General features: G+C 42.7%; 1 protein-coding gene across 3 annotated transcripts in view; it reads right to left on the reverse strand.

Moving 5' to 3' along the window:
* LOC119653215 (profilin) overlaps positions 1-27,649 on the reverse strand; it is a 114,301-nt gene that overhangs the window by 8,831 nt on the left and 77,821 nt on the right. Inside the window, exons 3-4 of one of the 3 annotated variants that reach the window (XM_038057786.1) lie at positions 23,678-23,777; positions 23,127-23,371 (exon numbers count right to left, since the gene is read on the reverse strand). In XM_038057786.1, the coding sequence (XP_037913714.1) occupies positions 23,680-23,777 (98 nt within the window). In that variant the 3' untranslated portion in view covers positions 23,127-23,371; positions 23,678-23,679. Of the gene's footprint in view, positions 1-23,126; positions 23,527-23,677; positions 23,778-27,649 lie in introns of those variants that run through there. The other 2 variants (XM_038057785.1, XM_038057787.1) reach the window with 2 other exon arrangements.

Below are 27,649 nucleotides of genomic sequence, written 5' to 3' on the forward strand. Positions count from 1 at the left end.
TTACCTGGTGCCACGGAAAACGGGATGGTCTCCAGAGTTCATATGCCTCAAGAAAATTCCTGCGTTATTTGGGGTGGCCCCCTAGTGGGAGTTTCATGGGGCTGGTAATTTTGTCTAAGAAAATAGGAGACCCTCGGGCCTCAAGAGTGAAGTTGCGGGCTGGGTACTCCTTAGTTCGGTAGAGATTTAGGTATATCTTGCATCCACCAGTATGAATGCACAGCCATCCACCCAGTGCAGACTGGTATCGTTGCGTTTTGTCATACTAGCGTGTGAAATGTCTAATCCCTGCAATATGCAAGCGGGGTAGGGGGAGGGGGAAGTTAAATTGCTCATCATTGCAGCCCCTGAAGATTCTGCAAAATTGCTCCCATATATGTGAACAACACCCCTTAAGATCATCCTAGAAGTTTATAATTTGGCATTGCTGTAAGGGATAACATAAGGCACAATTTGGTCAAGTTTGAAAAATGAATGTTCCTTAGAAAGTGAACTTGCAATAGATAGGTCACATTCTAAAAAAGGGCGACAACTCCGTTGCTGAATACATCATACAATAAAATCCAATATACCAGAGTGGCCAACGAGAAGATCGCCCCAGAAGCGCAGAGCACAGAACTGTAGGTGAGGAGTGTTAATTCCTCGGGGAGACCTAAAGAGAACTGAAGTACATTTCGTCGAACCGACAACGACAACGCGCAAGGTGTGGTAAGCGCACGATGCTCCCTTTGGGGAATATTGTCAACCATAGTACCAGCTACTATGTTATTAAAAAAGAACATGAGCCATACAAGGCAAGCAGCAAGGACTCAGGCGAAATGCTAACAAACGAACTGCAAAAGCAGCGAAAGCTCAAGAGCGAAAAAAATTGGCCCAGGATGAAAGAGGAGTAAAGGCATCGGGGGAAAAAGTATGCCAGGCAACACAGGTAACGCCCACAAAAACCTTGGGAGCGGATAAACCGGGAAGAGGCATCGCAAACGGTTAAACGAGTAAACTAGCAGCCAATCCCCTCAGAGAAAACAGGGCTCAACTCATAGAAAAGTCGACCAAGTAAGAAGGACTGCTCAAGCTGATGGTGAAGCCACAATTCCGAAGAGAGGGTGTGAACCCCTTAAAGAGGATTTGGAAGTCTGGAGAATGGCGATGCTCCTCGAAAAAGAGAGATAGGAAAAGGATACGAACGAGGCTATATTCATCTCCAAGCGCGGCGAAGAGCCATACGGTGACATTCTCAAGAGAGTGAAATCAGGGCTAGTAGACTGGAGATCTCTATAGTCTGCAAGGATATAGATGAGGTCACCACGAGGGATATGGTTCATCAGGCTTTGAAAAAAGAGTTCGCCCTCACTGGAATTCAAGAGTCAGTGGTAAAGATGCTACGAAAAGCCTACGGTGGTATACAAATCGCCATCCTTAGTCTATTAGTGGAGGCAACACTCAGAGAGTAAAAATAGGCTAGGTTATGTGTTGCCTTAGAAAGCAGGTATCGCTGAAGTGGTGATTTAGATCCCTTGGCTTCGGTCACATCACGAAAGCATGTTCCAGTGCCGATGACAGGTCGAGCCATGCCGGAATGCGGAATGGAGGAACACATCAGCAAGGACTGGGGAACAGACCCAAATTGCCTACTGTGCAAAGGGAAGGAGAGGGTGGACAATCGACATATTGCAGGCAGCAGTAGATGCCCGGAATACAGGAGAGCCCTTAACACAAGTCGCAGATGACGTTGATACAAATCTACCTCAACCACTGCGAGGCGGCGCAGGATCTACTCTCGTAAACCATCTGCGAAAAAAACATCGCCATATTGAAACCGCGGTCGTAGCATTTGGGTCAAAGATCAAACGGGTCCAACAGCGCTATGGGCTTATGGAGAACAAGCCTTCGAGAAATAATAGAGCACCCGGAGGAGGGCTTCATCAGAGAGAAGGTGAAAGGCCTCCATATCTACAGCTGCTATGCTCCACCCAGCGCTACACTTGCTGAGTATCAGCAGATGCTTACCGCTCTAGTTTGAATGCAAGGGGACATTGGCCGACCATAATAACAGGCGATTTTAATGCGTGGGCTTTTGAATGGGGCAGCCGGACAACGAATGTGAGGAGACGTGTTCTCCTCGAAATCTGGCATTCTTAAGTGCCGATTTAGCCAGTAGAGTCGCTTGGCATATTAGCGAGGACTATACTCCAAGGGCCCACTAGGCAATCTGCAGGGAAATCAAGGGCAGATTGAGCTCGAAAAAGAGTTCTCGGAGAATGGCAGGTGGTATGTTCGGCTGGAAAGCGAAAGCTTTTGAGGAGCGCACGTTTTCCGCGCCGGTCAAACGCGACATATCCCTGAATGGTATCGCTTAAGAAAAAGCCACCCAAAGTACCCGATGGGTAACGGAAGCATGCAACGCTACTATGCCCAGCAGGCGATTGCCCCCCTTGCCTGGAAAGCTATGCCAGAGGATCAGCGGAAAACCCGGTGGCCACGGTCGAGAGAAGACACAGAGATAATTGCGTGGCCGCCTAAAAGAAATCATTCGGAGGAGCAAAAAGAACTGCTTCAAACAACTGCGACATAAACTCTTGGGGCGAGGCCTACAGGGGAATAATGAAATGGCTCACCCCAGATGACCTGTCCGCGCCTCCTGAAACTGATTGTTACCATTCTGTTCCCTCATCACGAAAATAGAGAAAGGTAAACCGGTTATCCTGCTAAAAAAGGGCACAATAACAGTAACTGTGAAGGAGCGGCGAGAAATATGTGGTAGGATCGGGGGCAATAAGGCCCCAGATTTGGATGGCATCTCCAACCGAGTTTTGAAAATGGGAGTGAAGACTAGGCCCGACCTTTTCACCAACACCTTCGAGGCGTGCAATGGAAAAAACAAAAGTTGGTGTTGCTTCCCAAACTTGACAAGCGACCTCCAAACCCAACATCATATCGTCCTATTTGCCTGCTGGATACAATAGGGAAGATGATGGAGAGAGTTATCAACAACAGACTCCTATCCATCGTCAAAGCCAGCAACTACAGGTACGGTGTACGCCATTAGCATGGTAGTAAACCTGGCAAAAGCGCACTGATTTCTGGTGGCTGCTGCTGACAGGGAAACGCTGTCGGGGGTTGCTTTTAGCCGATGCGTTCCATCCTGTTTTACTCGTCACCTGTGGGGACAGAGGCACTTGCAAACTCTCAGAAACGAAAGCAGATAAACTCGCTTTACCAGCTGATGGTTTTGAGGGTTTGTAGTGCTTTTAGAACCACATAATATGAGGCAATATTCGCGATGGCAAGCATGCGGGCAGGTATAGAGGAGCACACAGAGCGTAGAAATGCTTTAAAGTCAAAATTGCATGATCTCTGGCAACGCAAATGGGTTAACTATGGAAAGCGTTGTGCCAGACGCGTACAAATGCATTCAGGATTATGGTGGTCTGCATGGAGCACTGGTCCGTAGGGGACCATGCAGCCAGGGTCGGCATACCCTACAATTCGCATTGCCGAAGCTGCGGAGAAGAACGGGAAACCCTCAAGCACTTTCTCTGCGTTTGCCCAGCTCTAGCTAGAGTCATATTATCCAGTTCCTCACAAGTCAGGGTTGTAGCAACGGCAGTATCTGCACCGCTTTGGGTTGGATGATTTTCCGAATTGTTCTAGATGCAGTGGTATCGCATGTGATGTTTCACTGCCGAAGATTCGCAATAGAGAGGAAGAACCTAAACCAAGTATTAGGCAGGAGTGTGAATCCGGAGAACTTAGTTGCGAAGATGCTAAGGACCGACGAATCTGACTGCAAATACAGAAGGATTTTCTGAAAGAGCAAAGAAGTAGGAAAGCCACAAGGAGGAGTCGGACGAGTGCCTAAGGGCAAACCTACTCCCTGAAATATTACCTAAATGGTGGTCCCATGGTGCGGGGCTGGAGAGATCGGGGTTGGTTTTTGGTGGGTGTAAATCCTACATGCGCCCGCTGTGGCTCCGACGTTTGTGCGACGGAGCTAGGTCGGACGCATCTTCCTAAGATTTTCTACCTCCGTGTACAAACAACAAAGACAGATAATAGATTAATCGGTGGATCTCGAAACTGTAGTGGACTGTAGTGGTTGTGGACACAATCCGGCTCAACAGGTTACGGTGGGCGGGTCACTTAATCCGTATGGATGAGGATGATCCAGCCCGGAAAGGCTATAAGGGCAATAGAAAAAGGTAGAAAAAGAAGACGAGGCAGATCCTGCCTAAGATGAAGCGATGGCGTAGGTCAGGACGCTAGACAGCTTTTAAGGATATTGAATTGGTGGACCTCGACGCAAAACCGGGATGTCTGGAGTTCCTTATTAAGGCAGGCCTAGACCGGATACCAGTTTTTACGCCGTTGATGATGATGATGAGTACTGAGGTTGAAAAAACGGATTCCCAAGATCTGCACCCGCAATATACATACACATAGTAATGCCTTAAATGCAACTCTGCATGTAATCCACAGTTGGTTTCTCCACAACGGTGAACGCTAGGAAGACTGGACTAGTTATGTTCACTAGGAACGTCAAGTGGAGCAACTGCAACTACACACCTTAGCAGGGGCAGAATTCCAGCTAGTAGAAGCAGTTAAGTATTTAGAATCTGATTCTCCAAGCTAACGTGAAAGCACCATATCCAGGAACAATGTCAGAAATTTTGCAGATTGCTCTAGTCCTTGGGGACTTTCAGCACACATAGAAAGTAACGACGTATGTAGACTCGATAGCATTGGCACAAAAGGCGACCAATCATACGGTCATGCGTTCATCTGGAAATTTCTTGATAAACATCCGATGGGGGGGGGGGGGGGAGGGGGGCGAACATATAGTTTCCAGATTCGATTTTGAAAACACACCCTGTCGTAACCACCAAAAGAGAAGAATGATCAATAAATGACCACCAGTCTGTTGGGATTACAGACTTGATCATCTTCACCGACGGCTCGGTCACGGAAAAGGAATCGGGCGCAGGAATGTTCTCGGGTAATCCTATTATGGAACTGGCCTGACCCCTCGGAAAAGTTACGGCATATTCCAGGCAGAGATTTATGCCATTTCATTGGCAGCGGAAGAATTTTACCACAAAAATGGCGGTGTCGAATCTGTTCCGACAGTCGGGCAGCGTTATAGCACTAAACAGCAACAGCTTATCAAGCAATTCACGTGATGTTGCCAGCAGTTACTGCTGAAACTTGGCCGACTAAACGAAGCATTCCCAATGTGTGTGGCAGGGCACTAAAAAAAACGCTGGTAGTGAGGAAGTTGACAAATTGGCTTGGCAAGGGTCTGGATCCAGAATGGTAGGGCTAGAACCAGCTCCACTGTCAAGCCTAATCGGAAGGGTTAAATTGCAAGGATTCACGTGACCTAGTGGGAGAAATTAAACTCTTACCGGGAGGCGAAAATCCTTGTGAAGAACCCGAGGCATGAAAACCTTAGTAGGGCTTTGACAGTATTCCTTAAACTTCTATATGGAAAAAATTGGAGTGGTGGGTTTGGCTATATGCAGCCAATGTAAAGAGGAGAAAGGAACGGCCCTGGAGTCCATCTGCAGCTGCCCGGCCTCTTCAGATCTCAAACGAAGACATTTCAGTAAGGTTTTCCTCGACGAAGCGCACTCTCTGCCTGCCCTCACTAAACTAAACTAAAACGCTCTAAAGTATTTTTATGAAAAGTCCCGGAAAGGAGGAGAGGTGAGTGCGGATTTTGTGGAAGGAGGAATACCTGTGGTCAATCTCACTTCTTACTTAGCTGGCAAAGCACATGACATACATTGTATAAATAGCGTACTTTTAATGAGATGTTCAGTACTTAAGGTTACCCCAAGCTTCTCTCACCCCCCAGGCATTCTCCTTGGAAAATTGTGCAGTACACGGTATCAGGATCTAATGTATGATATTTTGTAACAACATGAAACATACCACTAATTATTCTTCCCTGTTCCTCTAATTAGGGATATATCTTATCAAGGATAATTAGTGGGAAACGTAGCATAATGAATGACAAATTTGGGGAGAGGAAAGTTATCTCTTCATTCCCCATCGTAGCTTAGTGGTTCGAAGCAAAGTTGAGAGTTAATCGCTATCAACTTTGAATAAATTGTGTTATATCCCTGCCTCAGTAGTACATTGGCGCAATTATGAAAATTATTGTTTTACAGGGGAGCCAAGTAATATCATTATTTGATTTACTACTTCTTTGAACAAAATATAATAGAGTCAGTGATTTGGGGCTGTAATCGTTAGTCATCAACAATTGAGCCAGTGGTGGGCTGCCAAATAGGGGAACTATTTTTGGACCCAGTAAAGCCATTCTCAATGAACTTTGGAGAATGATGGGATGCTTTAGACTCTATAAAGGTCCATCTTCAAACTGAAAACTCCACTTTTCGCTTCGAAATAAACCATCATTGTCTGAGCCCCATTCGCTCAAAGGCTAGGTATCTGTCGCATATCCCCTACATAAACGGTATAACCCACCAGCTTGGAAGCAATAACATTCTAGGGTTAAATCTCCCATCGTAAAGAAAGCAACTCACCATTCTTTAAAACCGGAAAGATAACATAACTACATTATGGATGGCTCATATCCATCCACTTAAGGGGAGTATTCCTCGAACATACCAAGATACATGAGGAATATTTGATTAGGCTTTCCTTACATTCCGGAGCCACGCAACTCCATCAGCATGTCCCGTGGCAACCGAGGGTAGGTTCTTGTATGTGCCTCTGCGGAGTACAGAGTATCTTCCAGTGAGCAACCAAATGGAGTGCAGATTAGTCATAAAGTTGTTATTCACTAGGCGAACACCCGACCCAACCGAAAATATTACGCTAGTCACCATGCGTTGCACCCACGACAGTGGAGAATTCCGGGGTGATAAGAAGCCATTTCATTCCATTTCACTTCATCCATAAGCAAAATGTGGAAAAATATTGTGAGTTTCCGCAATAATATCAACACATTCGTATTGGACATATCATGTCGCGTTGCCTGTGACCAAATGGAATTCAATGTGATAGTGCTGAGCACAATGATTGATAGCGAACAGACCGTTTTCGCTATCTCTACGCCATTATAAATTATATCAAGTGTCTTATCATATTTTCATCAAATTGGTTAGATACAGATACACTGTGCACTTGGTATCTCAGATTTTCCTATTAGCAGAATAGCCATCGCAATCTGTTATCATAAAAAACAGGAAACAGGATCTTGTTTGCAGGCAATATAATAGAGATATGTCAAGTGCAACAGGGGTTGAAAAAGAGTGACATGATATTGTCAGGAAATATGAAGTCTTGGGGTAAATATTGTTTGCACCTTTGTCTTCTTTTCTCGGCCTGCTCTAATGTCACATGAAAAGGAAGTTACCCTCAATCTCTTTACTTGTTACATCATAACATTTTTCGGATTCTACTCATCTCTAATTCCTGCTCCTCCCAACTCTGCTTAGCTTTGGCACAGTTTTTTTAAAAGAAAGAATAATTCTAAAAGACTTCCCCGCCTTTCGCCTCATAGGCCTGTTAATCCTCAGCCTCCTCATTCATATTATGCTATTGCTTGCTTTATAGTCAACTGGATATGCAGTTCGGAGATTAGGTAATTGATAAATGATGACAATCTAAGAATGAATGCCGATAGACACCTGAAGGCAAACTGCGTCAGCGACTCGCGACCTATACCACATCTAAAATGAAACAAATATCGGCTGAGAGAAGTGAGGAGAAAACCAACACTCAGTTGACCAATATTTAGAGGAGACAATTTAAATATTATAGAGTCCTATATTTTGTTTTTGACGCAAACAAGACAAGAGGACCTAACTTGTATACTTTCCGTCAAATTCTCCTCGGAGATTTCGACTCAAGGTCCTGCAATTTGTGTGTCGAATTAGTAAGTGCTATTTTCATCCGTATGTAAAGTTAAAAAAAACCCGCCACGATTGATATATCGTATACGACGACAAGTTTCGAGATTGCTTTCCTTCGGCCCAGCATATCTAAATTTCAGAATCATTTAATTCTTATATGCTAAAGAAGACCTCAATATATTACAGACTCCTGATCTTTGATTAAAATGTGTACCCTGGCTTTTGCATTTCCGAAACCTGGCTGGATGATAAAATGTTGGGAACTGAGCCGCTACTCTGTCTTTCGCTATGACAAAGACCACGCAGCTTTGGGTAAAGCAACTGACAGAGGCTTTTCAATCGCTGTTAAGTCTCCCTTTCATGCCCAATCAATTTTTTCTTCACCTCTTTCTCATACCGCCTGTATTTCCCCTCAGTCTTCCACCCAACGCGCCTCTGCGAGGAATTCTTTGATAGATTATCAGAAATCCCCTATCTTCCTTCTGCACCCCTACCCAATAATCTCTTCCTTAATGCACCTTCATGAACGGCTGTGCCGCTGTTACTTAAACTTCTTCAAATCCATTGGTGCTCCAAGGTGGGCAAGAAGCACAGGGGCAGCAACCATATCTGCTGAGTCAACGCCAAAATGGCCAAAGGGCTTTACATATTGGGTTCATTTAGTCCTGTGAACACAAATGAAGCATTGGTACGAACATGCTGGACCAACAGCGCGATTTAAATGAGGGATATATGAGGGTTCCAGGGAGAAAGGTGAGTTTTGACAAGTCTTGGGTATCGCAGTGTGTTACCACCAACATATGTGCGATATCCAAGCATGCTACAATGACCTCCAGTTACTGAAAGACGGTTCACCGGTTTACTGGGGAACGGCATAAGCTATTGAAGCTTGAAATGCGTTCCAAATCCAACAGATCCCTAAAGGAATTGAACGGATGATTGTACCGGCTTAGGGGAAATCTTTAGCAAACGCATGCCTCGGGGTTGAGCACTGATCCAGACATGCTTCGTATGCACTCAATGGTGGAGTTGGACTCGAGATGGCTGTGGTGTTTAACAAGTCCACCTGCTAAAGTTGCACCTCCAGTGAGGATCCGGAACGCACCTTTCGAGAAATTTTCTACCTGGCTTACCAGAAAAACGCCGCCTCTTCGGACGGGATTTTTGACCGAAAAGCTTACGTATTCCCAATGACACGTAGAGGAGGCATAGAGCTCCTGCTTCAAATACACTTTTTATGCTATTCTCTCTAACTTTTCTGTGCGTCGTTTTGCCGAATTCTTGATTCCCCTCCTTACTTCGCTACAGATGCTCATTATCAATGCACAAGCCACTCATTACAATTTCCATGTTATGCGCAAATTTGCTATCATAAATTTAACTTTCGAAAGGACATTCTCGAAAATCCGATTTTAGCTCTGACGACTACCAACTAGAATTTCGGCCTCGATCCCCTAAAATGTAACGAAATTCACAACTCCTTTTTTACTATTCTACCTAACCTCCTGCCTTGTTACGTCCCTTTTTCGCCCAAAATCCTACGCTTCTTCCCATTTTGGTTCACCACCGAGATCCATAAAAAGGTCCACCTGAACCTCACAGTTGGAGAAAAATATAAGCCCTTTGGTAACCACGCTGATTTCGCCCTCTTAAAAGTCTGCGGTCTCCAGTCATTGATAGCTAACTCCAGGAAGAAGTATCTAGCTAGTGTCGAGGCCAACATACACAAGTGTTTATATGTAATCAACGCCCGCAATCCCGGGTAGACCTCTCCCTTTCATTAAGTCTGCAGGCTTCTCTGCTGACGCGCCTCAATTATCGTGCGAATTACATAGCTACTTCCCCTCGATGAATAAGACCTGCCCCCCTTTTTTTTCTTCTCGCCTGGCCATTTCCGCATTTTCAACAGTACCCTCTCCCCTTACCCTTTCGTTAATCAATACCCTTGACAAAAGTTTTGAAAAAAGAAAATTCGTACCTGAAGTGAAAATTATGAGAAAAACCGGGTCCGGGGTAAAAATTATGCGGACCCTCCTATTATCCTTCTTTTTCACTGAAATTTCTATTCCGGGTCACCTTAGAAAACTCCGAAACCAGAAGGATACCCCCTTTATTACCCCCTCTCCTCACGACTATCCATTCCCAATGACCTTTCTGTGCATGTTTTTGCTAAAAACCAATGCATTTTTCTCCTTCTCTGCATATTTATTAACAAAAGTCGCGAAGGTTGTCATTTTCCTAGTCTGTGAAAAGCACTCTCATTATCCCTACACACAAAAGTGTCGATCATACTCTCATTAAGAATTATCGGCCTCTTTTGCTCCTCTCCTCCTATTTTAAAATCCATGAGAAGTATGCCAACGGCCGATTGATGCCTCACTTTGACCACATTAGCTAAAAAGTAGCACGACTTTGTATAACATCAGTTCACTGCTACCCGCTTACCAGGCTTCATCAACTTCGTGGAAAAGTATCTAAATTCTCCAGAAGAAGTGCACGCCATCTATACGAATTTCTCTCATGTCCTTGACTATGTTAATCAAACGATATCGCTGCCCAAACTTAATTTACTTGTGATTCCCCTATCACACATTTCATGACTCGCATACTGCGTCTCTAACTTCCTGATGTCTTTCTTTTGATGGTTCCGTATTCCATTCCATTTCCCCTTCTTCTGGTGTACCACAGGGTAATCTCCTACCATTTTTATTCTTCATCAGCGACCTTCCCGATGACTTCTAGCTCTAAATAGATTGTTTCTCCAGTCGCGCTCATACATCCTCATTCACTAGTGATCTACTAAACATCAGCAAAAGACCACTTAATATACTATTCCTTTCAATCCTCTCTAACTCGGTTTTCCTACTCCTTAGCGGTCATCGTTTACCATACCTGAGTTCCACCTAAGGCTTCGATGGAACTTTCGATGATAAGTTTCGCTTTAATAAACACTGGTTTAATGGCAATACTGGAAGCCTGTCAATTACTGAAGCATGATCCGAACCCCAAGCGTAACATAGCTTACACTCCTCTGGCGATATCCTATAGGATAGTGGGGCAGTGCAGGAACGCGCTGAACAATCCGGACAACAGGCTTCGAGTTCACCCTCCTCTGGGTTCACGATCATAGGAACATAGAGGGGAGTGAGTGGGATGAAAGATTGACCAGGCGGGGTTCTATTCTTGGCAGTCCTTCGATTTGCACACTCTATGTTCCGCTGGCGACTGTTAATTTACTCACACCATGGACCTCAGATGACGAAGATTCACCAACTGCAGCAACTCAACGAAGGCGAGACCTTTTTTTGGCAAACACGTGCAAATATACAGTCTACACCGGGCGCTGACTTAAAGGGGATACACAATACAATTCCTATTGCCGAAGCTGCAGAGAAAAAGGAGAAACCCTGAGATACTTCCTTCGCGATTGCCCAGCTCTAGCTAGAGTCAGGCTACGGATATTAGGTAACCCATTCTTTGAGAACTTCAGAGAGATCTTTCCTACGTGAATACTACGGACTGGCTCTGAATATCTGACCCGACTGGACTCTGCCCTCTTGCTCATATCACAGCAGTCATGGTCTTTGGAGTTTGTGAAATCAAAACAGCAGACCACAGTGCTAATCAGGCTCCTCGGAGTGACCACTAATACCTTCTCTGCTTTGATGTCATCAATCGTGCTTCCAAAATATCAGGCTCCATATTATGTGCCTCTTCTGACTTTGACTGTCTAGTAGAATGCTTTACTCTTTTTGGGGGCATCCTGACCTGAAAGAATAACAAAGCAATGGAACGCAGGGATGGTCAGTGATTGGGTCATCCTAGCACTACGCGGCATAGAGCAGTAAAGAATGCGTACAAGCTTCTCGGAAAATCGCGGTGTGTATTGCATAGGAATCGACGGTGATGTTGCGGCAGCAGGGACTTATGACGGCCATATATATATTTTTTTTTCATTTTACTCTAATGCTCTCTTGGCACACCTTCCAGACCCTGTATGCTGAAGTATCAGTAACTAAGCAGACATTTTTTGCCCAAAGAATTAACTTATTAGCTCCCTTTTACATTATCTCCTCGTTTATTGAGAATAATTAGTGGGTCGCCTCAAGATCACTTGGCGCAGAACAGTAGAGGAGGAGTGCTAGCGTCTCGCGAAGTCCTGGAAGGAGTTGAAGTTCATTTCAATAAACGGTAACCTATAGCGCGTATGCATGAATTTTCTGGAGTTACCTTTTATCTTTGTGGGACCTACCTGAGGTTACCAGAAGAGCACAGTACCAGAAAAATGTAAATTACACCAGTCATAGGCAATATCTACTTATCAAGATATCACCAGTAGATTCCTATCCATTCGCAGAGCATTAGCCTCTATTACAAGGTCGAATAAACCATTAAAACGAACGCATTAGCTGAAGGCAATGTACCTCTACGAATGCCGTTTTTTCTATCTTTTTACAAGATACTTTCTTCTTTTACCATCATCAGCGAACTGTAACACAAATCACATCGCGCAAAACGTTACATCTTAATCGTCCAACGTGTACATACTTTACCACATAACCCACCCATACACTCCCATTCTATGTTAATTTTAAAAAACTATGAATGGCTTTACACTTTCGTTTACGATAGACTCCAAAGGTCTCCCTCTCTTAATGGCTCTTGACGACTGAACGTATCAATGTGAGCTTCAAGATTTCTATGTGATAACTTCATAACTTGTTACAATCATCATGTTATCTAGATACATTTTTACTGAATTAATTTGTATCTTTAATTGAGTGAAAAATTTATGGGTTGAATCGAGTTGAGTTTCATAGAGTGAAAATATGAAGGGGAAAGCTGAATATTCATTTGGCTTGGCAATTGTTGGGTTCTGATCAGACAAAAGTGTACTTTATTCCCCTTTATGATCTTAGCCCCGCTTTAAGTAATTTAAGGATTTGAAGAGAAGGTCCTCTTAGAGGCGATTCACTGGCGCTCTGTCGGGTGACAATTTTAGGACCTTGCAAGTAAGTAAGTACCAGAAACTCTGAATAAAAAAATGCACTCAAAGGTAGTTGGGGTCCTTGACGTCATCTTAAGCTGTTGTCAGGGTGACATGATGGCCTAAAATGCCACATGCTGTATCGAGATCTCAAATAACTATCCCATCTTTCATTAAGCATCTTGACTAGCCTGATGATATCTGCTCTCACACCGAACCATAGACTTTGGCCAAATAATTTTGGATTGGGAAAAGGAGGCAAAAAGACTCCTCCTAAAGATAAACACCAATAAAACCAGTTCTGAATGGTCAGCCCAGTCTTCCTATTTGCATTAATGGGGGTTGAACATTTTTCTCTTTGCACTGCTTTATGAGAGCAGTACATGGAGTGACCGCCACTGTTACTCAAAAGTTCGAAACTTTCAGCAACATATGTCTGAACAATGTTAACCAAGTACTCTGACCTGATAAAGAACTTCATCTCAGAAAGCAAAAGTGGCAGTGAGCAGATCACAATTTAACAAAAGGCGGCCACCGTTCCATTGCTGGCTATACCATGCAATCGAACACACTATCACAGAGTAGCCGTTTAATGGGTCACTCTAGAAACTCGAGAGAAAGTGTAGGCTTCTCCGAAGAACCAGGAAAAAGCCGAAGCACATTTCGTGCGAGCAAACAGCGTTGGTGCGTAAATATGGCTGACATGCGGTGCCGTATTCAGGCGAGAATGGCATCCATGTGTACGTATGCATAGTTAGCATACCACCAACGATAGATTAGAACTCTAGGCATCCGATAACAGAAAAAGCATCGACAAAAACTCTGCGCATTCGAGACCTGAGTTTCGACAATCTTCACAAACGAATACTAGGTACTGCTGACAGGCTTACTTCATGAAGAAATGAACCTTCTCAAGTAGTGGCTAGTGATGGAACTTGGGTCGGCTAGCGCATCCCTAATATGAAATCCTGATCTAGTCAGTGCCAAAAATGCGGTTCAGACGTTTTTCGAGACAAGTAACGTCAATTGTCTTCTGAGACTAGAAGGGCATAATTTTGATTGATTATTTAGAACAAGTACCGTCCATCGATGCAGATCCGCACATTGACACATTGGGCAATTTTCAGACAGCCATCAAATAAGCAAAACTTTGAAGAGACCCCGCAACAACTTTGAAGTTGTTGAGGAAGATTTCAACCTAATGATAACAATGACACCCTCTTCTTAATTTTCAAAGAGGTTGCCCCCCCCACGTATTCGAGCACTTCTTTAAAAATTCACCAACATAACTACCGAATGTAGTTTCTCTAAGTCGGTTAAGCATGATGTTCAGCACCAAATCAACACTACTAGCTCCGCTATCTTCTCCAAGGTGCGTCCTTTAGCACTCCAGAAGCTTGCTATTGTCAAGAAAGAGTTTTCTGAGCTCATGAAACAGGGTATTCCTAACAGCCGTTGGTCATCTTCACTCCATATGGTCCCTAAGTCAAATGGTGAATGGAGCCTGCGGAGATTACAGGCGTCTGAATGCCCAGACAGTTCCTAGTCGATATCCTATTCCACTCATCCATAATTTCCCGTATTAGTTGACTAACTGTCGTATTTTCTCGACCTTGGATATAGCCAAGGCGAACCATCAAATCCCTGTAACCAATGAAGATATTCCGAAAGCGGCTATTTGCACACCTTTCGGATTCTTCGAGTGCACTAAGATAACTTTCGGCTTGCGCAATGCACCGCAAACTTTTCAGAGGTTCATCCACTTTGTTCTGCGAAACTTAACCTTATGCTTCGTTTACATGGATGATGTTTTAGTCGCTTTTTCCTCAGAGTCTGAGTAGTTGGACCATCTCGAGTGCATTTTTCAACGTCCCCTAGAGGCCGAACTTGTTCTTACCATTGATAAGTGCGAGTTTCTAAGAAAGCAGGTGAAATCCACCGATCACTCTATTACCCCTGATTGAATTCACCCAGATCCACACAAGGTATAAGCCATTTCAAATTTCTCGTCCCCCAAAACCGAAAAGCATCTGAGACGGTTTCAGGGCATGTGAAACTTCTATCGTCTTTTCTTGCCCAGAGCCGCTCCCCACCAAGAGATCCTCAATGCTTACTTGTCTGGGCCCAAAACAAAAGAATCTCGGGTGATTGTGTGGTCTACAGAGGCTGTCCAGGCGTTTTAAACCGTCAAACAACAGCTATCATAGTTGACGCTGCACTTTTGGCATTTCCTCAATCAGATGCACCTCCAACCGTGTTTGTCGATGCATCAGACACAACGGTAGGCGCTGCTCTTCACCAGCGTGTGAATCAAACCTGACAGTTGAATGAACATGAGTTAATAGCCGCATACCTAGCCATTAAAAACTTCCGTTTCTCCCTCGAGAGCAGATCGTTCACAGTGTTCACAGACCACAAGCCCCTCACTTTAACTCTTAAACAGAAGCCCAACGAAGCATCCCCTCGCCAACTTTGACAACTGAGCTTCATCAGTCAGTTCACTTCTGATATTCAACACGTGTCTGGCAAGGACAATGCGGTTGCAGATGCTTTATCACGTGTCTCCGAGGTCACAGTCCCCGCCACGGTCGATTTGGCAGCAATTACCGAGGCATAGAAAGGATTGATTGCAAGTATGGATTCAAAAAGTTTCCTATTTTCAGCTGAAACCCTCACATATTCTACGAGACCTCGGAAAAGGGACCAAGGCCATTCATTCCGGCCGCTTTTCGCACGGAGGAATTCCACGCTTCCCACGATCTTGCGCACACAGGCATATGGACAACGAACCGGTTAGTAACAGGAAAGTATTTCTGGCGCTCCATGAATCAGTTCTTGGGCCAAATAGTATATCGCGTGTCAGAAGTGCAAAATCACCAAGCATGTAAAGAAAGAAGTAGGCGTATGCCTTCGGTCGACCAAACGCCTTCACCCCATTCACATCAACATCACTGGTCCTTTGCCTCACAATCATCGACAGGTTTATGCGGTGACCTGAAGCAATATCTCCGACTGATATTGCTGCAAAATCACGTACTGAGGCCCTCTTTCGAGAGTGGGTATCGCGCTTTGATGTACCAGCCGTAATAATAACAAACCAGGAAATGCAGTTCGAGTTTGCTCTTTTCTCGGAGTTAGGCAAGCTCCTTAGTTTCAAACGCCATAGGACAATTGCATAAAACCCTCAGTTCAATGGTATGTTGGAACGATGGCACCAGACGCTTTAATGGCTCGCGACGATCCATCTTGATTGCGGATCCTGCATTTCGTCCTACTCAGCTTCCGAATAGCCCTACGAGAGGAATACGCGAACAGCCCCGCAGAAATGGTGTATGGGGAGGACTTAAGGCTGCTCGCCGACCCATTGCTTGACACCAGGTCGAGTTTAAGCGACACTGGTATGCTACGCCTACTCAGGGACGCGGTTTCGAAACTGCGGCCGCCTACGCCTACGCGACACTCGACTACCAAGGTCAACACCCCCAGGGATCTCGAGTCGTGGTCGCAGGTCCTCATCAGAGGTGTCTTTTATTTCGCTCGGAATTAAGTTAAATTCCTTGTAGAATTTCGATACCTGCAGCCGAGCATGAAAATGGTTATATCAAAATAACCCCCTTTTGGAAAGCCATAACGTTATAATGAAGAGGGGAGTAACTGCAGTGATTTTTCTATAGGTTTTAAGAAAGATGACCTCCCACTTTTCTCGCCATACCCTCCCTACTTTCTGCAAACCCTACCGATATTACATCAAAATAGGCCCAATCCGAAGAACCATGTCCAAGAGGGGGTGACAAACGCAATTCTTCAACGAAGTTAAGAAAGGAAGATTTTTCTTTTCATCCTACATGCTCTTCCCATCCCCCCTCGCTTGAGGAAGCAGTTGGGAATTCAAATTTCACCATAATGATACTAAAAAAACTCACTTTAAGGTACCATGACTTTTTAAGTGGTTGAACCCCATTAGTTCGCCCGCCAAAACCCTCGGATAGATTGGGATTGGAAACTTAACCTTTACCAAAAAATTCATCCTAACATTCTCTTTTTATGTGGTACAATAGAGAAGTTACTAATTGATTTTACAATTTCAATACCTCAATACCGAAAATAAGGACTATATGTTAATTTTAACCCTCTGAAATCTGTTTTTTTTTTCAAAAATATCGACGATCTAAGACAAGTGTGGCCCTATCAGGCATCTTTTTAGCCAAGCCCAGGAAATAATGACCGATGAAGTTTGATGTTACTACAAGTCTCTCAGTCCATCCAACTGCTGGCCTACGCTAACGATATTGACATTATGGAAGGATCAACCCAAAATGTACAAATTGCCTTCCTCCAAATCAAGCAGGCAGCGATCGGCACGATATCCTGGCCTGCACATTAATGAACATAGAACAAAATACATAATGGCAACGTCCGTGGCCTCTATAACGATGAAATTTATGAGCCATGAACATCAGATGAAACCCTGCTCAATAAGTTGCGGTAGACAGATCACTTCATCCGTATGAGTGAGGATGACCCTGTCCGGAGAATCCACATATAATGGTAGTATCTATGATAGAAAAAGAGGACGTGGCTGACCCTGCCTTAGAAAAAGCGATTCCGTAGGCCTGAACGCCAGACAGCTTCTAGGGACACCAAAGTGGTGGGCTTCGGTGTAAAACCAGGATGTCTGGAGTTCGGTACTAAGGCAGGCCTAACTGGATACCGGCTATTGCGCCGTCGATGAAAATATCAGCTTTTCAAATCGCAAATTTTACGACTTCTCATCAGAAATAATACAAGAATTTTCGCTGGTAATTAACAATTTTCTCAGGTACATTATACGTCTTGCAGTTGCATAAACTCTCCTCATCACTCCAATTAACTTCTTTCAACAATTTCCTCTGATCATCCAAGCTCAAATTATGCCTTAATTAATTGGTCCGTGGCTAAATACAAAACCATTTCTACCAACGGCAAATTATTCCGAACAGTAACTTTCAGAGAAATTTTTCAATAACTGCACATTATTCAAAATTACCTAAAATGTTGCTGGGAAATATACATATAATTTTTTAACCCCAACAATTTATATTTAATAAAATCCAATGTGGTATTGCCAACAAGAAAAATGAAGCCGTACCTTACTTTAGAAAAATTGGCGACTAGGGGAAAGGGTTCACCCACATTCGTAAGACACCACCTAGTTTAGGAACAGGGGCACAGACCTTAGCTTTTCAGGGTCTCTTACGTTACTTTACAGAAATCCATGGATTTTAGCTTGCATCAGAATAGGCATAACAAACCGCACCTAACATGGGCCCTAAGAAGGTAGCCTTTCACAATTGTTGGAAGAATTCTATCTTAGGTCCAAAGTTCGCGTTTCCATAATCAGATAAATGACTTCAGTCCTTCAATTTTCTTCTTATCTTGTCTAGGTTCCACGTGGACTTAATCCATCTTGTCAGCTTTATTGGCTTCACGTCTTAACTCTTATAAAGCAAATATCATTTTTGCTGTCTGTAGGCACAAAGGGTTGTGAAGAAATATTCCAATACTTCGTGTAGAAGGTGTCATCACCCCCTCTGAAAAGGGACAAACACAGAAACATAGAGAGAAAATCCGGGTCCGAGGTGAACATTATGCGAAAAAATCGGACTCGGGTTGGGGTTAAAATTAAGTGGGCCCCATATTATCCCTTCCCCCTTCACTAAAATTTCTATTCCAGACCCTCGAGAAAATTCTGGCCTCTTTTCAGGCCTGGCGGCTTGAATGCTTTTGTTCACACTGAACCGGTTGTCGAAACCTCTTCGCAATCCCACTATCCACCAGTATACTTTAACACCTTACCAAAAGTAAGCGTCAGCGGCTAGTCGGTGAACATCGCATTTTGTAATGGTAATAATACACAAGGCGCTGTTGAAATTGAATTCCTCCTAGCATTGAAATGTGCTCAATTGTTTGGATAAAACCAATAGAAATGAGCGAAAGATTAATAGTTTTTTAAGGCAGATTATGGAAACATACTTAATGAATAGAAAATAAATTCCTAAGATTCTACGGTATGGCGATAGTCACTTCAGACGTATCCAGAAAGCAACGTGCGCGAGGAGCCAGCGGAGCTTTTTCAGAACTGTCAACTAATCCCAACAGATCGTCCAAACAGTGCAGTTTTCAGCAACGGTAGCGAACGAATGTTGGGATGAACTCTAGAGGTTACTCGCCCAGCATGCTGAGTGGATTACCGCAAAAGGCACCCGCCATGCCACTACGCCTCTCATCAATTTTACGGATGCTACCGAAGAGTGGGTTCGAGGAGCCATAAACAGCTCGGAGAACTGGAGGGGTCCTGGTTTGGATCGGATGCAGAATTTCTGGTACACAAAATTTACCAGTATATACAGTCGATTTGCACGTAGCATAGATCAGGTCATTAGTCTTCCGAAGGAATTTTCACCCTTCCCCACTGTGGAAATTACCTACCTTGTCTCAAAAAAGGACACTTCGGACACAAGACCGATTACTTGCTTACCAACCCTCTACAAATTCATAACGTCTATTATTAGTGGAAGGGTCAATTCGCAGATCAACAGATGCCAATTTTGGTTTGGCATGGTACTGAACCCCCTTTCATGGCTACTGAATGACGCTAGACGGCATGGTTTTGCAAATATGGTCTACGTGCTAAGCGCGAGCTAACACACTTGATGTACTTATATGACATCAAGCTATATGGTATTGACGACCACCTTAGAAGTCTGTTATAAATAGTAGACATGTTCGGCCGTGATGTTCGGATGGAATTTGGATTAGACAAGTGTCGAATTCAAGCCATCCGCAAAGGTCATTGAAAGTCGCATGCCGGACATAGCATTGGTGACCACCAAGCTATGACCGTTACAGACAAGTACCTAGGAATTCTGCAAGGAACCCATGCTCGAGCTGGTGATCTGAAGGATGCTCTGCTGTCCGAATTCTTGCCACATGTAAAGCTGGTACTGAAATAGCATCTCTCAGAGAAGAACAAAATTAGTGCAAATGTATTCGCTATCCCTAAACTGGCTTATACACTCGGAATATTTCCGTGGACGAAGACCGATCTGGAAAACATCCAGTCCCGGATACCGACTATTGGGTCCAAATTCCGAATGCATCATCCAAACTCTGCCGCGGACCGGATGAACCGACCCCTTGAGATCGGAGGCAGGGGCGTGGTTGACGTGGCGCTACAACACCACCGCCAAGTCACAGGCAATACTTGATAATTCTGCTTACAGCATGTGGTGGGACCGGTAAAATTTAACTGATCGCCACATACCACGCAGCAAGCCTGACGTGCTATCAGATGGCAGAACGGATCGCTCCAGGTATATTATTGATATTGCAATCCCCATAATAGCAGCATTAAATGGAGACACGCGAAGAAGGTGAACTATGAACCACTAGCTCGGGGAATTTGGCGTCTCGATAAAATGGTCATGGCTCTCATATTGTCAGCTACAGGTATTGTACCTAAATCACTCATGGCTTTCCTTGATGTTCTGGGACTCCCAACAGTCTGCTTCAAACCATGCAGAAATACACTATTCTGCATACGCACTGAATGTTACGAAGAGTTCTCGATGGATTCTTCCATTAACCTACCACTACCACCAGAACGACTTTAACTTTTAAGGGGGTCATCCCGTGTGTCGGATTCGCGGAATCGAGTTTTTTTTGTTGGCATCAATTGTATCTAGATATAGTGTAGAATATATGGGCAAAATGATTTTTTGATATTCGGAGTCATTCGGAAATTATAGTGTTAAACACGTGATAAGTAACATGCCAGATTTATGTGGATCGCCGTAATAAAGCTCGTATTTATCGATCCGAATGACATTCGAATGATTTCGCTAAAAGGACAAGAATTGAAGCCAAGGCCGTACATGTGTTTCTTGAAGAAGCCTAGGGTTTATGGACTAGGTATAGCAGAGTAATGGTCAGTTAAGGTTTTATGGCTAAAAATCGCATTCTACTTTTTAAATGCGTTTTTCTCGAAACCGCATCTTGAAAATCGGCTGCCACCATAACCCAAAATCTATCCAACGAAATAGGATAATTGCGATTCATTCGGTAGTTTTTTTTTATTCATTGAAGAAGCCGTAAAAAATGCCAAAATTCAAAAAAAAAATTTAACACGGCACCAAAAATTTAGTTTTTAATATTTTCTAATAATCCTAGTTTGCGGACTGTAGTTAAGTCTGTAGGTTAAAATGTCGTTTACTTTTTCTCTAAGATGATCGCAGCGCCTTCTAGCGTGGCAGCAGAAAAACACCTTTTTGGAGATGGGTATATAGATTGCTCTGTATTCCAATAACGAACTATGTGATTAAAATTAAAATTGCTATGAACGGTCAAGATATCAATAAATCTATGGTGAAAAATTCGTATTTGCATCTTTCTCCAGTTCTTCACAAAAAATTTATAAAAAAAGCCAAAAAAATGGCCTTTACACGAAATGACCCCCTTAAGTAGGTAGGATCGTCCAAGCCTAAATGCCTGGGACTTAGCGCTAGTATTAGGTATCGGGCATCAGCCGAGATTGTGATAACTAGGAAGTAGAAAAATCCTTTTAATATTTCCTACTCACCAACTGAGCGAAGTAATCGATCAAATGATAAAAAATTATTACTATCGGGCATAATTATTTCGCACAATATACACCGAATGCCGACCCACACCAAATCCAACACCGGCAACATGGGCAAGTCGAAGTCTCACCATTAAGGAGCTTGCTGAAGAGCAGAGATATCAGTTGGAACTTGATACGAGATTTTGACCAGAAAATTGAAATGGTTTACATTGCGTCGCTGAGAAATTCATGCCACCCCTGCTGAAAGAAGACCAAAACGTCAAATCGCGTCCAGGTTTGCCAGGCACTACTTGATCGTTCAGAAGAAAATCATAACAGATGACGAGTCATGAGTGTATGGTTATGACGTCGAAAAAATGGTCTTTCACCCTAGTGGGTAGATGAAACCCTCAAAAGTCCAAAAAGATTATCACATTCGATCCAAATGTCAAGTTACGTTGACAATTTTCTTTAGTATGAAGGTCGTTGCTCACCACGCGTGTTCCCGCTGAGCTCCACAGCGAGCCAGACTCCCTATATTTATATTCTAAAACTTCTGAGGGACACTATCCGCCACAAAAGACCAAATGCTAATGTTAAGGAGGGGCGACTGTTTTTTCCATTAAGACAAGGTCCCAAACCATGAAGCCCTGAAAACGTCTTTGGCCACATTTGATCATTGCTCGTCCTCACCCTCTACTACTCACCTGATCTTGTTCCTTGTGTACTTTTCTTATTCCCCAACCTGAAAAAACCCTTCATAGAAAGATTTGAAATGTTTTCCGAGATTAAGGCAAATCCGATGAAGGAAGTGAAAGATATTAAACAACAAGCGTATCCGAAATAGTTTAGTAAGTGGAAAACCCGCTGATATAAGTAAGTTCATTGAGGAGTAAAGAAGTTTAACTTGTCAACCGTGTCCTTCTCAGTTGACAATAGACATTCCAGGTTGATCATTTTATCATCTCCAACAGCAATAAAAGTGACAACTATCACGCAGCTTTAGACTAAAAAAAGAAATAAATCAAATCTCGTGTCCTACCGTTGAAAAAAAAATAGAAAAACGAGCCCCGATGATTAACAACTGCCAAATAAAAATTAAAAACAAAAAGAACAAAATAAAAACAACCAATTCATATTTTTTTTTTCACTTTTTTAAATAAAATAGTTTATTGTTCACAACTTATTGCAAAGATGATTTTCTCTCTCTTTTAATATAAAAAATGAATTTTTCTTTTTAAAATAATACAAAAAAATCTCAAATGACGAGAAGCTTAAATATTTCTCTCTATATAATTTTCTTTCTATTTAAATTATAACGTTGCTGTTACTATAGATCATTTTTCCTCTTTGCATTCGACTGTATCTCAATCTATTGATGGATGGTCATTAAGACGTAGCCCCCTCCGTGTTCTTAATCTTATTCAAAATTCAAATTTCTTCTTTACAATCAATTTTTTAAAAAATCGCCGAAGATAGTTTCCAATTTACACAAGTTATTTAAGTAACTTTCAAGTCAAAAATGGTTGAATTGAAAATCACAATATCCAGATAAATTGGTGGATTACATAGTTTTTTATAAGAGAATTATTTTATCGACAATATAAATCATTTTTTTTTAATTTTATTCTTTAATAATTACTTCATATGAACAAAATATAAAAGAATCATAAACTAAACCATAAGTTTATACGTTTAGGAAGTATGTTGGGGTGTGGAGACGAAAAACATTTGCAAGATTGGGGGAGAATATACTAAGGGTGAAACTAAACAAAACGTAGTTTTAAGAAATTGATTTTATTTTGTTTTTGTTTCTCATTTTATGTAATTTAAATTATAATTTTATTTATAATACGATGTTTTACAGCTTTCTCTTTTGTTGTATTATTTCAATTGATTCCTCTATTTTATTATTTATTGTTTTATTGTTTTTAATTTGATGACAAAGGGGAAGATAAACAAAAATAGAAGTAATAATTAAAAATCGTGGTAGCAGTAGAGCAGAAGTAGACACAACACACGCCGCAAGTAGTAGTAAAAGTAGAAGTAGTTGTTTACTAGAAGAGTAGAATTTAACATTCTTTTTTCTTTCGCTTAAGTTCTTGTTGATTTCATTTGTTGCAGGTTTTTTGCAGTTGTTGATTTTTTTTTTTTTTTGACTTTATTAAAGTTTATCGTTCTTATTTTTTACAATTAGAGCGCGCTTACCTCTAGTATCCACAAGTAATTAAATAGTCTCCAAGTTTTTCAACGATAGAGGCTGCTTGCTGTGGCTGAACAGGATCTTCATAGATTGATACTATAACGGCTGTAATTAGAGAGGAGAAAGGAGCCGTTAGATAAAAATTAAAACGCCAAGATATGGTTTATTCAATAAAAGTAATATCAATTTGCAAATTCAGCTGCGCTGGTTATCATTCGCCTATGCATATTCACTACGGGGAATAACCGACCAAGCGTGGAGCCTCTGCACCATTAAAAATTTTCCAAAAGTCAGTGACTAACCTCTTGCTCTGCCAAACATTAAATCTGTAAATTCTTAAATATCCAAACGGAAAAAAAATTAAAGCACACGAGCCATTGCGGGTAGAAGAACGCACTAAGAGAATACCAAAAAAAAAAAATCCAATGATGGCATATATATCAAGAAGAGTTCAATGAATCTTGAAAGGCCGAGAGACATGAACAATTTTGCTTCGATTGCATGTTGCATGTAGAGGAGGAAAAGCTGGTGGTGCCGGCATAATAGCATCTCGGCCACGCTTTTGCTCACAAGTTAAACCACACATCATCAACTGAGGCAAATTGTTACGTCACCGAGACCGGTCGATTCGCTAAGTTATTTCGCAAGTCATCAAACGGATAAATAAGTTTGAAAATTCTGATCATTTTCAAGTGATTTCTCTTCAGTTGAATGAAATGCGAGGTCTAGTGATTTCAGCTGGGGTTAAGAATTAGTACTGCCGGTTTGGGAGTTTTGGTGGGTAATACGCAAGGTTTGGTGCGCGTTGGTCTGATTTTAGGGGTTTTCCTGGTAGATCTACTCTATTCCTACCAAAAAAAACTTCTTTAAGAGTAGCATTATTGGTAAGAGCTAGGAAACATCCAAGTGGCCACGGAGTGGCTCGTGTCAACTACAAGAACATAATTACCATGTGGTTCTATTTGCCTCTAATTGTGGCACCTATCAGAGGAGCTAACTTAGCGAGCTTTCTGCGAAAGTGAATCTAGCACTTTGTAGCCCCCAGTCATCGTTTGGATCACGAAAAGAATTCCCGATTTTAAACTAATTTTTAGGCTTCCAGATATTAAAAATGTTGTTTAAGGTCATCACTTAGTACTCTGGGCGCAGCATCATTGAAAGTGTGTCAAAAGTCGAGTGGCCACAAGGGATAACCTAGAGTTTTGCAAGTCTAGTCCGAAACTTTCCAAATCAAATTCCGAATTCTCCAAACAATTTCCAAGTCAATTTCAGAATTTTCCATTTCAAAATCAAAATTTTCCCTTTCAAATTCAGAAACGGACTGCATTACAATTTCCTGCAGTGATGATTTTAAAATGGACCATTTTTTGGTTGTTCATGGTATGGTTATGTGATTTGCGCTGACGAGCAACCACAAGCTAAGGTTGGCTGAACGGGAGTAAAGAGAAAGAACTTACGGAAGAAGTGGACATTCGTGGTAGGATTCATTCATTTCATTTTAACACCAAAAAAGTTTATGCCGAAGGTGTTGATAATTTACCAAAAACAATTCCGTTTGGAGAGCGCATGTGCAAAACAACCCAACAAACCCCGTCCGGCCCAAAACTATCTCCCTACCTTAAAAAAGCTAACATCCTAGCAAAACACTTTCTGCAAGCACACAGTTGCGCATGCAGCATCCTTCCTAGCGACCAGGTGTTCGAAACCGGGAATAACGAATCAATTTCCCGACTTCAATTGATCCCATCTTTCGACCGCACCCAATCTACACAAAACCTTTTCACCCATTCCCTTTCCCTCCTTCCCAGAGCACCGGGAGAAAATTCCACCAATTCCAATTTGTCACACCGAACATTATCACAACGTCGATCATTCCATCAGAAAAATAAGAAATCGATAGGTGCTAACAAAATTCATTTTCATCTTCCTTTTCTTAATTATCTACCGCTGCCTCCTCAACGCCCATTTCTCCACTGATTGGAAGAGTTCGCTCGTATAACTCCCATGCAAAACAACAATGAAAACCCTCTTTATTCCGATAGCTACAGAGATATCTCCATTTTTTATTCTTCCGCCAAGATCTTTGAGCGGACCCTTAAGCCCATTATCGATAAGCACTGTGACTCCAATTGCACACTTCCCGACTTTCAGTTTGCCAACCAACTTACACTTACATAAACACTTGATTGAGCATTAACCAGAAGACTCCAAATATAGTCCTGCCTTCTAGACCTGAGAAAAGCTTTCAACTCGGTATGGCAATATGGGCTTCCTCAGATCTTTAAACTAATCCACAGCTTCTTAGATGTGTAGAAATCCCAAGTCAACATCCAACACCTTTCACCCCCTTACCATACATATGTCCAGCAGGTATTCCCCAAGGTTCAGTCTTTTCGGCTACCTTGTTTTCCGGTTCACCGCTAACCCAACAAAACCCTACAATAAGCGGATGATTTGATTGTTTACATGTCCACCAAAAATATTTCCCTCGACGACTCTTGTCAGAAATCCTCTATTTTGATAAGCTTTATAAATAACAATAAGGATCACGCCGAATATGAGGTGAGAAATTGTCGGCCGTCCTTTCCCTCAAAATTCATGACACGCCCATTCTCACTGTGAACGAAGTCACCTAATTCCATTCCACGTATCCCATATTTCAACGGCACTGACCCGTGCAAATGCTGCCTGCAAATCCCTGTATCCGTTCTTAAAATACAGAGCCCAACACCCCAAAAAATTAAGTTTTGTTACAAGCAGCTTATGATCAGACCTCTCCTCATTTTTGGATTCATTTTCTGGGCCGATAGTTACCCGTCCCAAATAGAGAGGCTCCGCCTTCCAGAACGGAAGATCCTCCATCACTGTTCCAAGATCTACAAAAACGATAACCATTCCAAATATATCTCCAATCAAATCCTATAAGATTCCCTGCATCGATGCTGTCCTCTTCCGTCCCGCCATTAATTCCCTAATCAAATATCAGACATCCTCCGATCCCCTTATCGTCCAGACCATGCAGATTGTGATCGCTGAAAATAATCTTCTACGTACTCATCTGTTCCCTCAACTTCTCTTATCCTTACAATCCCAAAACTGCTTCTTCCATCCCCAAGGTAGAGTAGTCTTCTACACCGGTAATTACTTAAGCAACCCAACCACTGATCGAACAACGAAATCGCAAGTTTGCGAGCCGCATGTTTCCGGTCAAAGAGGCTTCACCAGAGGCTCAGGGAAAAGCCCGGCCGAGAGGAGACACACAGGCAAATGCGTAACCGCTGAAAAGATGCCATTTGGAGGAGAAATAAGAACTGCTTCAGATAGCCGATATAAACCCTCGGGATGAGGGCTAGAGGGAAGGCTGCAGAGATCTTCCCAGGTGACTTGTCTGTGTCTCCTGAAAGAAATTATTACCACTGTTTCCTCACTCCGAAAACAACCGAAGGCAAATGACTGCCCAGCTTAACAAGGACATGATACCTCAACTGTGGAAAATATGTGGCAGGATCGGTGACAAGGCCCCCGATTTGGATGTTATCCCCAACAGAGCTTTAAAGCGAGCAGTGAAGACTAGACCAACACCTTCGAGGCAAGCCTAAAAGAAGGAATATGTCCTGCTCTGTCGAAAAAGCAAAAGTTGGTATTGCTTCCCAAACCTAACAAGCCACTTGGAGACCCAACATCATCTGCCTGCTAGATACAATGAGGAGGATGATGGAGAGAGTCATCTACAACAGACTCCACCCTATCGTCGAGAATACGTTCACTCTACGGTGGATGGAGTCAGCATGGTTGTGAAAGCGTGAAAGGCACACTAGTTTCTGGCGGCTGTTGTGCCGTGCTGACATTGGATGTCAAAAACGGGGGCGTTGGCTGACAGGTATTCCCGTATATTTACCGAATCTTGTGGAGAATTACCTTTCGAAGGAAATTCTCTGGTGCAAGACGGATGAAGGCCCCAAAGAGTACATTAGCGC

Source organism: Hermetia illucens, chromosome 3 (genome assembly GCF_905115235.1).
Source record: "Hermetia illucens chromosome 3, iHerIll2.2.curated.20191125, whole genome shotgun sequence".
Lineage (NCBI taxonomy): Eukaryota > Metazoa > Arthropoda > Insecta > Diptera > Stratiomyidae > Hermetia > Hermetia illucens.